The sequence below is a fragment of the Stylophora pistillata genome, chromosome 7 (genome assembly GCF_964205215.1).
Source record: "Stylophora pistillata chromosome 7, jaStyPist1.2, whole genome shotgun sequence".
Taxonomy (NCBI): domain Eukaryota; kingdom Metazoa; phylum Cnidaria; class Anthozoa; order Scleractinia; family Pocilloporidae; genus Stylophora; species Stylophora pistillata.
The window spans coordinates 34,962,116-34,976,254 of NC_142525.1; the positions used below are offsets into that span (position 1 = coordinate 34,962,116).

At 39.9% G+C, this 14,139-nt stretch overlaps 3 protein-coding genes across 5 annotated transcripts; 1 reads left to right on the forward strand and 2 right to left on the reverse strand.

The window, feature by feature from the left end:
- Positions 1-392: 392 nt before the first annotated feature.
- LOC111328693 (DNA damage-regulated autophagy modulator protein 1) lies at positions 393-2,049 on the reverse strand. The gene is made up of 2 exons (XM_022933176.2): positions 1,539-2,049; positions 393-939 (listed from the first exon to the last, which is right to left on the reverse strand). Exons 1-2 carry the CDS (start codon positions 1,896-1,898, stop codon positions 532-534), a joined length of 768 nt encoding a protein of 255 aa, XP_022788911.2. The 5' UTR covers positions 1,899-2,049; the 3' UTR covers positions 393-531.
- A 2,486-nt stretch (positions 2,050-4,535) lies between these two features.
- On the forward strand, positions 4,536-12,095 carry LOC111328729 (alpha-1,3-mannosyl-glycoprotein 4-beta-N-acetylglucosaminyltransferase C). 3 transcript variants are annotated; one of them, XM_088728217.1, is made up of 5 exons: positions 4,536-4,674; positions 6,776-6,935; positions 7,490-7,601; positions 8,738-8,851; positions 8,938-12,095. In XM_088728217.1, the coding sequence occupies exons 2-5, from the start codon at positions 6,918-6,920 to the stop codon at positions 9,639-9,641; spliced, it is 948 nt and encodes a 315-aa protein (XP_088584343.1). In that variant the 5' UTR covers positions 4,536-4,674; positions 6,776-6,917; the 3' UTR covers positions 9,642-12,095. The 3 variants fall into 3 exon arrangements, with proteins under 3 accessions (XP_088584343.1, XP_022788950.2, XP_022788951.2); XM_022933215.2 differs by lacking the exon at positions 4,536-4,674 and adding an exon at positions 5,146-5,988; XM_022933216.2 differs by lacking the exon at positions 4,536-4,674 and adding an exon at positions 5,148-5,988 and having other exon boundaries at positions 8,944-12,095.
- Positions 10,832-13,359, reverse strand: LOC111328730 (uncharacterized). Its single transcript, XM_022933218.2, has 2 exons — positions 13,025-13,359; positions 10,832-11,969 (listed from the first exon to the last, which is right to left on the reverse strand). Exons 1-2 carry the CDS (start codon positions 13,146-13,148, stop codon positions 10,942-10,944), a joined length of 1,152 nt encoding a protein of 383 aa, XP_022788953.2. The 5' UTR covers positions 13,149-13,359; the 3' UTR covers positions 10,832-10,941.
- Positions 13,360-14,139: the final 780 nt, after the last annotated feature.

A 14,139-nucleotide genomic window follows, 5' to 3' on the forward strand; every position in this document is an offset into this window, starting at 1 on the left:
CTGGGTCAAGTTAAGCTTCAAAGCTTTTATGACAAGGGTTCTTATTTTAAAAAGGAGTTGAAATAAAAGAACGTTATTATGAAAAAGTCCTTCAGCCGTTGAAGCCCGGCAGCCAATCAGGACATAGAAAGACCCCATGTGTTAATGTGGCGCCATTCCGTTTGATGAACTGAGCCGAGGCTGAACACTGCCTAAATTAAAGCTAACATTTACAGTGTTCACTGAGAGTTTTCACAGTTTTCTGCGTCATCACCCGCTAACTGGTCACCAGTCTACTGGACACTTTTAAGACAAAAATAAGTGCACTTAAGGGCCCGAAAAACCGACTACGAATTTTTTTGAAATTTTTCTTCTATCGGAATTGGTTTGTACAGAAGATAAGCAAACTAAATACGCCAAAAAAAATTGTGTCATAGGCACTTAAAAGACGTTACTCTTTTAACCTCCTAAGTTGAACGCGTACCTCTATTAAAATTTTAAATGCAAATATTGAAGGAGACCCAAAATGGGCTGATTTTCTCTCAGAAAACATTACCAATCATCAGTAGACGAAATATCAGATGTTATTTCTATTTGTTGGAACTCGTGCGCAAACGTCAACATAAACAGAAGCATTCCTCCACACATGCTCCATTCCGCAACATTTGATATCACGTGGTAAAAGTATCCCGGATCTTCAGGACTCCACTTGAGTTTAGCCAAGAAATGATAACGAGGCCGAACTTGGTCCCATTCCCAATTCGCCTTCGTCTGGCACGCACCAAATATCACCACACAGAAGGTTATGAGGAGGGAGACCATGACTCTGGAGTGACACACAGCTGAGCTGTTGATGACACCGTGATCTCGAAGCTTATAAGACATTGCGCATTGTAACCAACAGTATGAAAGCCCACTGAAAAAAGCTGTCATTGCGCCGATGTCGTGAATGGACCAGTTCTGAAGAGTATAAAAGTATTTTTATCTAACTCCGTAAAACTAAGTAATCGTTAATACATGCACTTGATGTCCGTGCCCAAGACGACTTTCCGCACAGCACTTCTTTCCTGTGGCATGAAAAGACTAACGGGACTTGGGCCAAACTACCCTCCCCTCCCCTGCCGGATGGTATTTCATTTGCAGTTTTTAAATGTTTTTTAGTTTTCCTTACGGATAGCTTTCTTTGTAAATTTTAGGCTCTCTGTTTCTTTCTTTGTTTGTTTTTAACAAAAAACTGCTGAGTACTGTTATACGAAACCTCTTGGTATCACCCAAAAGTTATTCGGGCTTTCGGGGTATGACAATATCTAGGACAAACAAGTTCCCGCCTGGGGAGGACACAACCAAACTCTCCACCCTCCCCTCCCCTATCCTGGCGATAGATGATGATCGTTTCCTTGACAATCTTATCACACTATTCACGAGTTTCTGGTGTCGTGAATCTCAAACACCACTCACTAACTTACTACGTATGGATCTATCTACTATAGAGACCGGAGTCAGTTTCAAAAGGAATTTGCAAGCTTTTTATACCAATTAAAGAAGTGTTTTAGCCATACCTTTTCGATTTCAAAGTTAGCCACAAAGGTCATTCCGACACCTGCCAAGATGGCGACCACAAAAGCCAGCTTGTTAAGACGTCGAAGCTTTACATGCTCCTCTCTACACTGCTCAGCTACAAGCCTGTACTGCATAAAACGAACGAACGCATTCGAGATAAACAAAAACGCAGTTAAATTTGTTAACTCTCGGAAGACATATTTCTCCGGAAACAAGACCCCAGTTTCGCTAATCGCCGGCAGAAATGGATAAATGTGTCCATGAGAAAGGGCTACGCAGTATGAAGATATAACTGTTACAGCGCTAGAAATAACCAGTAAGATGCAAAGCCAGCCTAACCCACATCGTGGCCATAGCATAACTTGATTTTCTTTAGTCGGAAAATGATCGACAGTTTTCGTTCAGGGTCTCTCTTGTTGGTTTGTTTTAACGGAGTATAACGTTCGTTAGTCGCTATAAGACGAATATCGCTGTCGTTTTGTAACCTAACGCGAAATAATATTGTTGAAGATGTTTGACAAACTCCCAAGATGAACCATCATATATATTCGCAAATTTCTTGAAAGCGTCCATCGACTGCATTTTATCACCGTATACCCGAACAAGTCCACATACGAGAAGTTATATAATACACTCCGAATTTTCTCGTTACAAGCAAGTTGCCAAATGAACCGCCAGGTACCAGCCACGGTGATCTGGCCCAAACAATGAAATCTCGTCCTGTCTCTTCTTTTTTTGGCGAGCCAGAGAACTGCTTAATCATAAGTGGATACTGGTTTTTGTATTAGCTAAAAAGCGGCCTATAGATACACATAGCTTTGATTCTGAGTCACTGAGGTCACGCACAAATATTGTTGCCGTTAACACACACCACCTGTTAAAAAGAATTCATGCGTATATATTTTCTAATTGATTTAAAGCAAAATTGTTGCTCAAAACAAATGTACCGTCATTGTCTTAAACTGTCACGATTCCCAGACATTTATTGTGTAGTTTGAATTAGGCCCTGTTTACAAGCAGATAAGGTAACCCTAGTGCTAGGGTTAACCTGGCAGGAGGGTTACCTTAACGCTCCCACATTTCTTCTTTTTTTCATCGAAGTGTTTACAAGGCAGCTAGGGTTACCCTAGCACAAGGGTAACCTTACCTGAGCGCTAGGGTTACCCTATAGCGCCAGGGTAACCCTAGCTGCCTTGTAAACGCTCTGCTGGGGATAACTAGCCTACCCGGGACAACTTTTTACTTGTTTCCAGACCCTTTGAACATTGATAACAATGCGTGCGGTTACCAAGCATAGGTAAGTTGTCCCGGGTGGTAGGGTAATCCTACCTGTGAAATTTTGCTTGTAAACCCGGGCTATCTTTGACCCCCCTGCTAGGGTAACCCTAGCACAAGGGTTACCCTCCTTGCTTGTAAACAGTGCCTTAAAGAGTTGTTGTGTAGTTTATACCAAAAGATAGTTTTTCTAGTTTCATGCTGATACGTTCTTGAATTCGATGTTTCTCTAAGTATCAGTATTTTAAACGTTTTATTTGCATACAACCTTTTGCCTTTTTATGGGCGTAAAGTTCACGTCTGTGGGTGTTTCTTATCACAGTGGGTATCTCTAATCTGAAACCTTAAGGGGCCGACCATTTAACTTTTGAGGGGGGGTGGGTGATTTTGAAAAACAATTTCCTGTAAGCACTTTTTGGAGGAAAAAAATTGCATGCCGCCCAAATGTAACAGAAAAAAAGAGCATTTAGAACGGAAAATAATATCCTGCCCAGCAGACTGCTAGAAAAAAATTTCTTCATGACCAGAAATCACCCACCCCCCCCCCCCCTCAAAAGTTAAATGGTCGGCCACTAAGTCCTTCAGATTGTTTGACACACGGTCATTATGTCACACAGAGTACAGTACAGGTGGGATGTCAAAACAGTGAGAATTAAATGGGAAATAAGTTTCTAAAGAAACGGTGGTGTTGCGTCGGTGAGGAGTGTTAAAAGATAATTTGGTTTTATCAACTGATTTGAAAGTCAAGCGTTGGATGTTGTCCTTGAGTAGCATAGTGTTATGAAGTCAGATGTGTAAAATAAGTGCTGAATAGATAGATAGATAGATCACTTTCTTTATACACGGTAAATTCCACTCAGTCGTATGCAAGCAATATACCTACAAATGTAAAACGTAAAACTATATAATCATTATAAAATATGTAAAAAGATTAAAAGCCTAATCTAAACGAACTGAACTAACTTCTTATTAGAATGAAAATAAATGAAAATAAAAGTACTGCTTTTCAGGGACGCCTTGTCCTTAGTTCACTCAAAACTGAAGTTACTTAGCTTCGTCTTAAACTCACCTGATGTTTTAGATACTCTAATAGCAGTCAGAAGGCTATTCCACAACGCGGCACCGTTACAAGAGAAACTTTTACGAACATAATCGGTACGAGGTTGCGGAAGAGCTAGTCTCATTTCACTATTTCGCAATCTATAACTAGTAGTATCATTACGAAAGATGAATTTATTTGATAAATAATCAGGTGTCTGTCCATTTAGAATTTTGAACATCATAACGGCTTTGACAAAAAGCCTCTGATTCCTTAGGTTTGTCCAATGAAGTCTTCCGAACAGGTCCAGAGCACTAGAACCATAAGGGGCGGACAACAATATACAAGCCGCACGGTTCTGCAGCTTCCGAAGTTTTTCGGCCAGACTTGTACTACAGCAATCCCATACTAAGCTGCAGTAGTCAAACTGGGGCTTTACCAAACCATTGAAGATGTTCAAAAGAGTGTAGAATGGTACAAAATCTCTAATTCGCTTAATTAAGCCCAAAGCTGAAGAAATTTTCTTACAAACAGTTTCAATATGGGTATTCCAGCTTAAGTTTTCATCGATAGATACACCGAGAGACTTTGTTCACGACACCTGCTCAATGGGAAAATTATTAATGGTAAGAGACGGATTGTCTCTTACCATTAATAATGAAGCCAGGTATGCTATGATTTATTAGTTTTCCGAGCTTTCGCCGATCTACGGCATCATCAGGGAATATAGATGGAATCCTTGAAGTGAAGAATATATCGGGCGAGGTGTTAGGCTAGATCATAGAGGTTCAGCAGACAATAATAGGAAAGGATAATGGAAGGTATGTAAATGCGGTAGAAAGAGATGGAACAAAAGGCAGAAAATAAAATAAATATAGTCAGGGTAAATAATATAGTCAGAATAAAAGGTCTTTGAAGGGTTTCTAAAGCTACGTTTCGAACGTTAGCCCCTTGTCAGAGCGAAGTGAGAACATAAGCTCGTAGCTTTTTGGTAATTAAAGTTAGTTCAAGAGAAAATACAGTAGACGTTGTAGCAGCAAGGCAATGGTACATAAAGACGAAACCTTTGTGATCCAAATGTGCCTTCGAATTCCCCTCAGCGAGTTTGATTAAGTTCTTATCCTCTTAACGTCCCATGTGTCTTTTATTAGATAATTCTTACATACACAGCGGGTAAGTTTCTTAATTAAGAAAGTGTGATACAGCATCGGTGGGAAGTATTACAAAATAATTTGGTTGCCAAGTTATCATGAAACAAATTGGCCACACGTCAGAGCGAATGACGAAGGGCTAACGTTGCGAGACTCTTTAGTTTTTCAGCCTCGAGACTATTCCGAAACAGCTTTGTGCTACTTCGGTTCTTCAGTACCACACGCCGCTTGGAGAATAAACAGAAACTGTGAAAAGCAATCGTCTCACGGTGAATTTGAAAGACTTGTCTACAGGGGAAAAAGGTGGAAGAACATAACAAACAGATCACTGAGTCTGTCGAACAAAAACCAGGTCTTAGGATAACTAGAAGCAATCAAGAGAACCTAAGTGTAAAGTGTAAAACCAAAAGACAGTGAAGATAGTTTAGAACAGCCTATCTTAAGAAAGGTGTTCTGCAGCTCCCTTAAATTAATTCATTTTAGACTAAGACTATACATCATCTCAGCTTCGAATGAGACACGGTATCCTTGAAACAGCCTCTGGCTATGATATTATTCAATTTGTTAGCTTAGCAAAATAAGTTGTTGTGCTTTTAAAATCAGTATTCTGAAGGAACTTTTTACTATGAATATACAAAGTTATCAATCAATCAAAGCGGGACACTAGCTGGAGAACTTTCTGATTTATCTCATAGATTCATGCCAATTTCCACGCCGAATTCGTTGCTGATTATCAATTTCAGAAATTCAAAATACTGCAAAACGACAAGACCGGAAAAAAAATTGAAATCCACGGTAACGAAAACTCAGTGATCGCTATTTACTAGCTTTTACATAAATTATCTTCAATAAGCGCTCGGAGCTAAGTGAATTAAGATTTGTTTGATACGGACAAGAGGCTGTTCGCTACACTGACAAATTTTGAAGGAAAACCGAAGATTTCCGAAAATTAACTGTATCAACAGCGCGGAAAACGATCTGAAGGTAAGACGAGGTTCTCGTATCTCACTCCAACAATGGCGCCGGAAGATGCGTAAGATTGTTTAGTTCTGATAATTTTGTGTCATATAATGAGAATCGCTATCTCTGAAGTTTACTAATTTGCATGGTGGTGGTGATCCAGGTTGTTAAAATTATTTTTAAGAGCTAAATCCATTTGACGCATGAAAAGGCGGTACATGTGCAGTCTGTTGGCTTCCGTAAGAATTGGGAAGTTACTCATTACCAAGGGTGTTTTAAAACTTCTTTCTTTTTCGTTCTTTTGAATCATCATTGTGTCCTTCCTCTAGAAGGCTAGTTAGAAAACATAACAAAATTTCCAGTATCGCTAATAAAAAAAAAGAGCTATGCTATAAGTGAGTCAGTTTCAGGTTTGTGGAGACACATTTTAAAAGACTTGGCTTTATTTGTTGGTTTATGGGAGGGGTGGGTGCGCAGTTGCTCAGATACGGACATCAATCCAAGAAAATCTCATCACATGCGCACAAAGTTGAAAGATAACGGGTAACAATTTCCTAGTGAAATTTTTTAAATCATCATTTAATATTTTCCCTTGAAGGCTACATGCTGGAGTTTTCATGATTCCGGCGATTCCACGAACAGCATTTTCCATTGAATACCTAAAGCTCTCGCCACAATCTACAACTGTTATCGTCACTTTTTTAGCACTTTTTTAGCACTTTTTAGGTATCGTTTTAAAGACAATGCTCTTTCTGCAAGGTAGATAAAGGGAAGAGAGAAAATAAATTACGAGCTCTTTTGAATATTGCAGCCCCAGATGTAGGCATGGACTGCTTGGCGCTAGAAAAATCTGGAAAGTGAGGAAATAGCGTTTCAGTAAGTCTTTTCAAAGAGTTTTCCTCACTAATACTTGGTTACACTGGATTAAACGCTCCAAGAAAGACGTCAGTAACATGAGGTGGAAGGCGAAGGTAAGCTGAATTACTCCGGCTGCCTGTGGCATAATTTGTAGTCTCCATTTTTATTTTCTAAACTTTCACTGCACACATAGTCTATCCTCAACCGAACCAAACACGCTAGGGTGGGGTAAGTTAACGGCTCGTCAGTGATCAGCGTGGTGTGAACTCTTATCAACGATATTTATCATCACAGTGGCCAAAATTTTGAACCCTGTGATGATAAGCATCGTTATTGATAAGAGTGCAGACCACACTAAACCACTGTCGATTTATTTTTTACCATAATATCCACGTCAAATAAAACGACTCTATCAGTGCGTGACACGTTGACGCGAGCAGCGTTGTTTGTATTTTTATCAACAACAGCAAATTAGCCAATCAGATTTCGACATTACTGCCAATTGTGGTAAAATAAAATTCTCAGCTTACCCACCCCCTACCCCCAAGTGTTCGCGTTCATCAATTCTTCCTGGCTGATATTTCGTTCGCGCTTTGGAAGATGAGCTAAGAGAAAATTGAAGGTAGCAAAATTGTAACCATTAGTTTTGTTTTCCTTCCAATTGAAGTTGTATCTTTGTCAGCCAAGAGGAAATAATTCGCCTTCCAAGACTATTCTTCTGATGATAACAGCGGGACTGATGCTTCATCTGAACTGGAGGTTTCAACCATCTGGCGTCAGTAAGTAGTTATGCAACGCAATAACTACCAGAGACTTTCCATATGAATATACATCCAAAATTCTCGCCAGCTTTCTTTGGGACGCCCTTTCAGTTTGTACAATTAAGGCAAGTTAGGGATCAATTTCGTTCTCTGAGAAACCGCACACCCCTCCCCTAAGGTTGGGTTAATGTTGGGCAGGGGAGGGGAAGGGTAGGTGCGCAGTTACTCAGTACTGACGAAGCTTCAGTCCTACGTTTTACTTATTGTCTGTTTACCTCTATTCGTTTCTATTCACATGAAGGATTATGTGCGAAATTCTTTCTTTGCAGCAGAGTCCCAAATAATTTTGTCGAATGTTGTAGATAGCTTCACTACCATTAGGCCAAGGGTTTTTTCGAGGAAACCGTGCTGTGATTGGTTCATGATTCATTGGTTCAAGATTCTGCCCCCCGCCGGGTTCCGAATCAAGACGAAGAATGGTGTTGGTTTTCGCACAACCAGCAAGTTGCCAAGCCAAGACTAATCGTAAATTAATTTATCTACTAACTGTTTCATGTTGAGATATTGCAAATTGTCGTCAGCTTGTCGCACAAGTTCAGCGCACTTTGAAGCAACCAATTTGATTTAATACTGATAAAACCAGTCTGAGCTGATCAACAACAAGAATGTCAATGAAATCCTCCCAAACTCTCTCTCGAAAAACAAAGAAAAAAATCAATAAACTTTGCTGCTCAGAGTAGCCGCTAATTAGACCTTCGCTATCGTTGACTTCTTTACTGTCTGCCCTTCTTTCAAGAAGTAATTGAAACAATATGACTACCAAAGAACAATTAGGGACCTTAACTCAGCAAGCCACGGCGACGATGGAAACGAGGACGTGGCAAAACTTGCAAAAGTCCGAGGAGTTGAATGGCCCAGCACATGAATTGCGAAACTTCGCGCATTTCTTAGCCGTCTTCCGCAAAAGAGGATCTTGAAATCACGAACATGTTCGTGGTCTGACAACGCCGTGAAATCCTAGACGTTATTTAAGTTTCCATTTGGAACTCAAAGCAGCGCACATGCGTAATACTGAAGTTAAGGTGTGGCGACGTAAGAGACGGTTAAGTCTTACCACATGTCAAAGGATAAAGGATACTTTTTGCTCTTCTTAGGTATAACTTGCGAGGTAAGCTGCAACGTAAAGGACATATTATCTTGTTCACCACACGGGAAGATCATCACGAAGACGAGTGTAAGAGAGCTGGGAAAATCGCTCACGAGAAAAGGTACAAATGGAGAGAATGGTGAATATACCCTTCGTTTCGGTATATTACATCAATTACAACTCTCAAATTATTGTCTAATCGTTTAGTTTTAGTTTTTCTAGCCATTGGAATTCCAACTGTCGAAAGGACCCACAAGAACAAGACGGAAAGTTATTTGACTGCAACTTTAAACTCGATCTTGACAAGTGGTGTTTCGGAGGACGACCTCAAAGACATTATAATAGTTGTTTTTCTTGCCGACACCGAAGAATCAGCCCGCGCGAAAGTAAAAAAGAAACTACTAGAAAACTTTGGTAAATACTTGGAGATGAATTTAATTCATGTCATTTCGGCTCCATCCTCGTTCTATCCTCGCTTAAAGGGAATTCCGGCGACCTTTGGAGACGGGCCTGACAGAATGTACTGGCGCTCAAAACAGAGCATGGATTATGTGTTCATGTTTTATTACAGTCATGGCCTTGCAAATTACTATTTGCATCTTGAAGATGATGTCAGAACTGAGCCTAACGCTTTGAGTTACATACGAAAATTTATTGACCAAAGAGGCAGTGATAAGTGGGAAGTATTGAGTTTCAGCAAGTGGGGGTTTATAGGAATGCTTTTCCACGACGACAATCTGCGATTGTTTGGTCGTTATCTCGAGAAATTTTATAGTGAAATGCCGTGCGATTGGTTGTTGTATAATTACTACACTTTGAGAGGAGGAAAAGCAATCTTCCGAGATAAGAACGTGTATGAGAAGGCACTTTTTCATCACATTGGTCACCAGTCTTCCTCCCTTGGAACATAACATAGTCAACGGCCTTTCTTGTTAGCACTCGTTACCAGTTCTCCTCCATAAACCACGGTCAGTAGTAGCCTAATTGTCCTTCTCTCTAAAGGGAGTGGTCATTAATTCCTCTCTGTTCTATTTTGTTGCTACGAATTCGCCATTATTTCATACATTCTGCTATTTACGCTATGATTTACTATAGTTCTTGTCTCTGATTGGACGGACGATGTATTTCCACAGTTGTTAGCTTCTAATCTTTAAATGTGTCAATTAGAAGGAAAAAATCTCAGTCTGCATGAAATAAAATATCACATTATGGAAAGTGCGCACCAACGATTTTATTCACTCGTTACGATGCATCGAAAACCTCACTCGCTCGCTGTGTTCAATCGTTCGTTTGTTGGATGCATCGCAACTCGAGAATAAAAACTTTTGTTGAGCACTTTCTTTAAAATAATCTAACAAATTCTAACCTCGAGACAAATCAGATAAGTTAAAGTTTGTAACAATAATGTTACGGCATTGTTTTTGTCCGCTCTATAAGTCTAACGAAATACACAAATCTGGAAAAAATTACCTTCCAATTGAAATTTTTTTGGAAATTTGTGGCTGAGAATATTAATCCTCGTGTCATACGCAAAATATCGTTGTCCCAATTGCGAAGAAGTATGCTCTGCCAGCATAAAACGCGATTAAAGAGGATCTTGTCCATTTAATCAATGGGCTTTTTAAGATGAAAAAAAACTTCTAAAGCTCTCCTTGCAAAAAGGAGCTTTGCCTTCTTAAAAATAAATTGCCAGCTTCATATCAAGGACTTGAGGATCTAAGAAATGGTCTTTTCAGGTAATTGATTTAGAGCAAATGCTGGATCTTATTGGCTAATCTTTGCTTCGTGCTCCGTTATTTAAAATCTCGCAGGTTCTTTTATCACTGATCTCTTGGTGATCTATTTCAACATTCAAGAGCTTTAAAAAAAGGAGCCCAGGAAGGCATTCCTTGTAACAACTAAATTAAATTAGCAGTTTTTTCTGAGCCTTGGGTTGTGGGTCTTGACACCTCGTTAGATTCAGGGACGTCATTCATGTGCGGCCGAAGTAGTGCATTGTTTTCGAAACGATGGATCGAGACCCGAGTTCAATTTTTAGCACAATTGAAGACAATTCCAGAACGGCTAGGTCACCCCTTAGATTATCAAAACACAGCATATAGTAAATTTAAGCATTTATTAATGGCAGAGATAACAACAACCTTGTGATTTGTAGAAAAGCTTCTCCTTTAACAAAGAATTTAAAAATACGAAAATTGATCGTACTATAAACTAGCTATCTAAACATTTAGTATGGTTAAATCGATTTAACAACACGTCTACCATTCCGATTGAATTTTTTTCTGCAGAGTATTTGCGCGTTAGTAAAACAGGTCTGATGTAACTTACGTTACGTGATATATAACGCCAAAATAAACTATCGTCGTTCTGTGCGCGCTCCTCCCCGTAAATAAATCCGATATCAACTCCTGATAATCTCTCTGATTTATTAGTCAGATCGAGCATTTTTATCATGGTGGGAACTGCTATTTCCATGTACACCTGATGCTTTTGAAAAACAGCGGACAGTTTTTCAAAGGCCATGGCCTGTTCTGAAGGAATGTAAAATAGATTTGAAAAGCCTCGATAACACATGTTCAAGCCGCGCCCATTCCATAGCAAGGCGTTCAATGTGTTTTCCACGTCCCACGAGCTTTCCTCTTGCCCATTACTATCAATTATTGCACGCTTTTGCCCTTCATTTAGGTAAATAAGGTCTTTATAGGCCTCCTCACAAGCTTTCAGTCCCCAGGGCGTGTACCACCAGATCCAGGAATCGCGCGGTTGCTCAAACATAACCTGGTTACCAAGCTGATCAGAGCTTTCCCATATCCTAGATCTATTGAAATTTGAAATTGTCCAAAAATTTACAAACAAATCGTTTCTAATGAACAAGTAACCTGTAAACTGAGGTTGTGTTCTGATCGCAGTGCTCAGACACTCGTAAGCTGTGACTCCGTGAAGCATAGGGATCACAATCATCTTGTACTTGGGGTCCTCTAGTGGTTTTGTAGGTCCGCAATAAACTATATGTGGAAAACGATGTCTGTAAAGCCGCTCCAGTAACGGAATTGAATCATAGAGGATTTCCACAAAGACAATAACTAATAAAATATCTTCAAAATTCCCTTCTTTACAAGTACTTTCACTGAAGTTTTCTCTGTAGCTGTTAATGGTGGGCAGTTCGCGTTTTCGTTCGATGGAATTACTTTCCTCTTCGACAATTTCAGATCCTCGGCTGACGTAGAATGATAAATAACCTATAAAAAAACTTTTTTTGCTTTTATTCTGGGCAGTTTCTGATCGATGTCAGTACAGTACAAAAAATCACAAAAAGAGCTTTCTGACAGCACTAACGAAAATAAAGATTTCCCTTCTTATGCGGACTGGCCTCATGTGTTCTTATTCTGATTACTTTTGGTAACGGGCATATCGAGTCAATTTTGATCTCCAGCTAAATCTTGCTTAGTCTTACATCAGTCTACATAGCATTGAATAAGCGGCTGGAGTAACTTTGCTCCCTCCCTTCCTCTCCCTCTCTCACCTCCCCCCTCCCCCCTCCCCCTCCCCTTCCCCCTCCTGAGTGAGGATGCACCATCGCAGTTATAGACTTCGAGTAGTCACTCCTTTTCGACGAAGTCCGTCGCGCGAGTCCAAAAAAAAAATCAGTGAAATAAAATTAACTTAGCGCGCTTTGGGAAACTCTTCAAATGACACTGATGCGCCGTAGGAGTTCAATGAGTGAAGTGCTCGACTACTAAGAGTCCCCCGCAGTGCACCAAGTTCTTTTTTTTTTTGGCTCGCGCAACGGACTTCGCCAAAAAGGAGGAAATGCTCGTACTCAATCGCAGTTGCTATCTCCAGAATTTTTTCAGGTTTTCCTTAAACCTCGCTCGTACCCACTTATTCTCGCTGGTTGGGAAAAAAACTTTCTTCCGGGGACAAACCACAACGACCCGACCAGGACTTGAACCCGGAAATCTCAACGACCCAGAGAACTGTGCGCTACCCTTTACGTAATGATTCTTTTACGGTTAAGTTTCATCAGCTAGATTGATATGCTAAGGAGAGAAATAAATTTGATATGTTTACTATTTCAACGACGGTCCTGATGGCTTTAGATCGAACGCGCGACCTCAGGCGCCATTTTGAAAAGCCTTTTAATAAATTTGTTTTACGCTTCAATGAATGTTTAATAAGCGATCATCTCGACGCGGACATCATAACTATCTTTAGAGCATTAAACAATTATGGAAGTTTTTAGATCATGGAAGGTTAATACCCCTTAGCTAGAGGGTGCTTTTGCAATGCTTACCTCTTGACATGATGAACACAACGGAACAGAGAGAGAACGTGATTATGCCCAGAAAACAAAGACGAAGGCAGAAGCTATAAGAGGCCATGTACGCTTCAACATCACCCGCTTCCTCGCGAAGCATTTGCAATAAGATCCTTTACAAAGTCAATTAAAGCGTTAAAACCGCTTTTGCTCGCCATCAGTCCTTTTGAAAGCTTATTTCGTTTCCTTTGTGCAAGAAAAACGCGAAAAAATCGATTGGGCTACTGCGCATGTGCGTATGATTTGTTAAGCAGGTACCAGCTACACGCAATTTTTTTTTGTTTTTATTTGAGCTTCTCACTACAATTTGTTATGCGCGACACGAACATCATTTCCCACACATTTGATAACTCTGTTAGTTTTCTTTTCGTCCCGTTTGTTCCATTTTGGAGAGAACTATTGACAAAACAACCAAAATAATTCGTTTGTTGAGGTATTAAGGATTAGTTGTTGGTGGCAAAGCCGGTTCCACTCAGTCATATCGAGGCTGATCAAAGGACAGAGAGCTGGAGCCATTTAGTGCTACTGCTACGCTCCTTTTACTAGTTAGGTACCAATGGATTATTTAAGTGTTGTTAGAGACAACTTCATGGAAACATTCCCACTAATTGTCTATTTATCACGGATCACTGACTGCTTAATCACACGGTCAGCTCGCCTTAAAAGAAAACAAGTCATAATTAGAAACTACATTGACACTTAAATGACATCTCAAGAATTATCATCAGGAAGGTTTACCTATCAGTGCATGACAGAAAATCGTAAAAACAAAGCTTTTCCAAAACGGATGCCAAACGCTAAACTTTAAATCAAGAAGGTGTATCGGACAACTCTCTCTCCATTTCCTGATTGCCTGATTGTGAATCAGTAAACTTTTAGATTATAATTGTTTATTTTGGTTATTTTGAACAAACAGTGAGTTTTCCTTTTCAAAGAATTTGGTCGCAGTTTCCAAAATCTTCGCTTTTAGATTAGAGGTGAAAGTTTCCATTTTGGTCGCAAATAATTTGCCTTGAAATTCTAAGGTTGAAAATGGAAAGCTCGGTGTTGCAAATGACGATGCGTGTTCAACTTCAGCACGCAGAACCCGT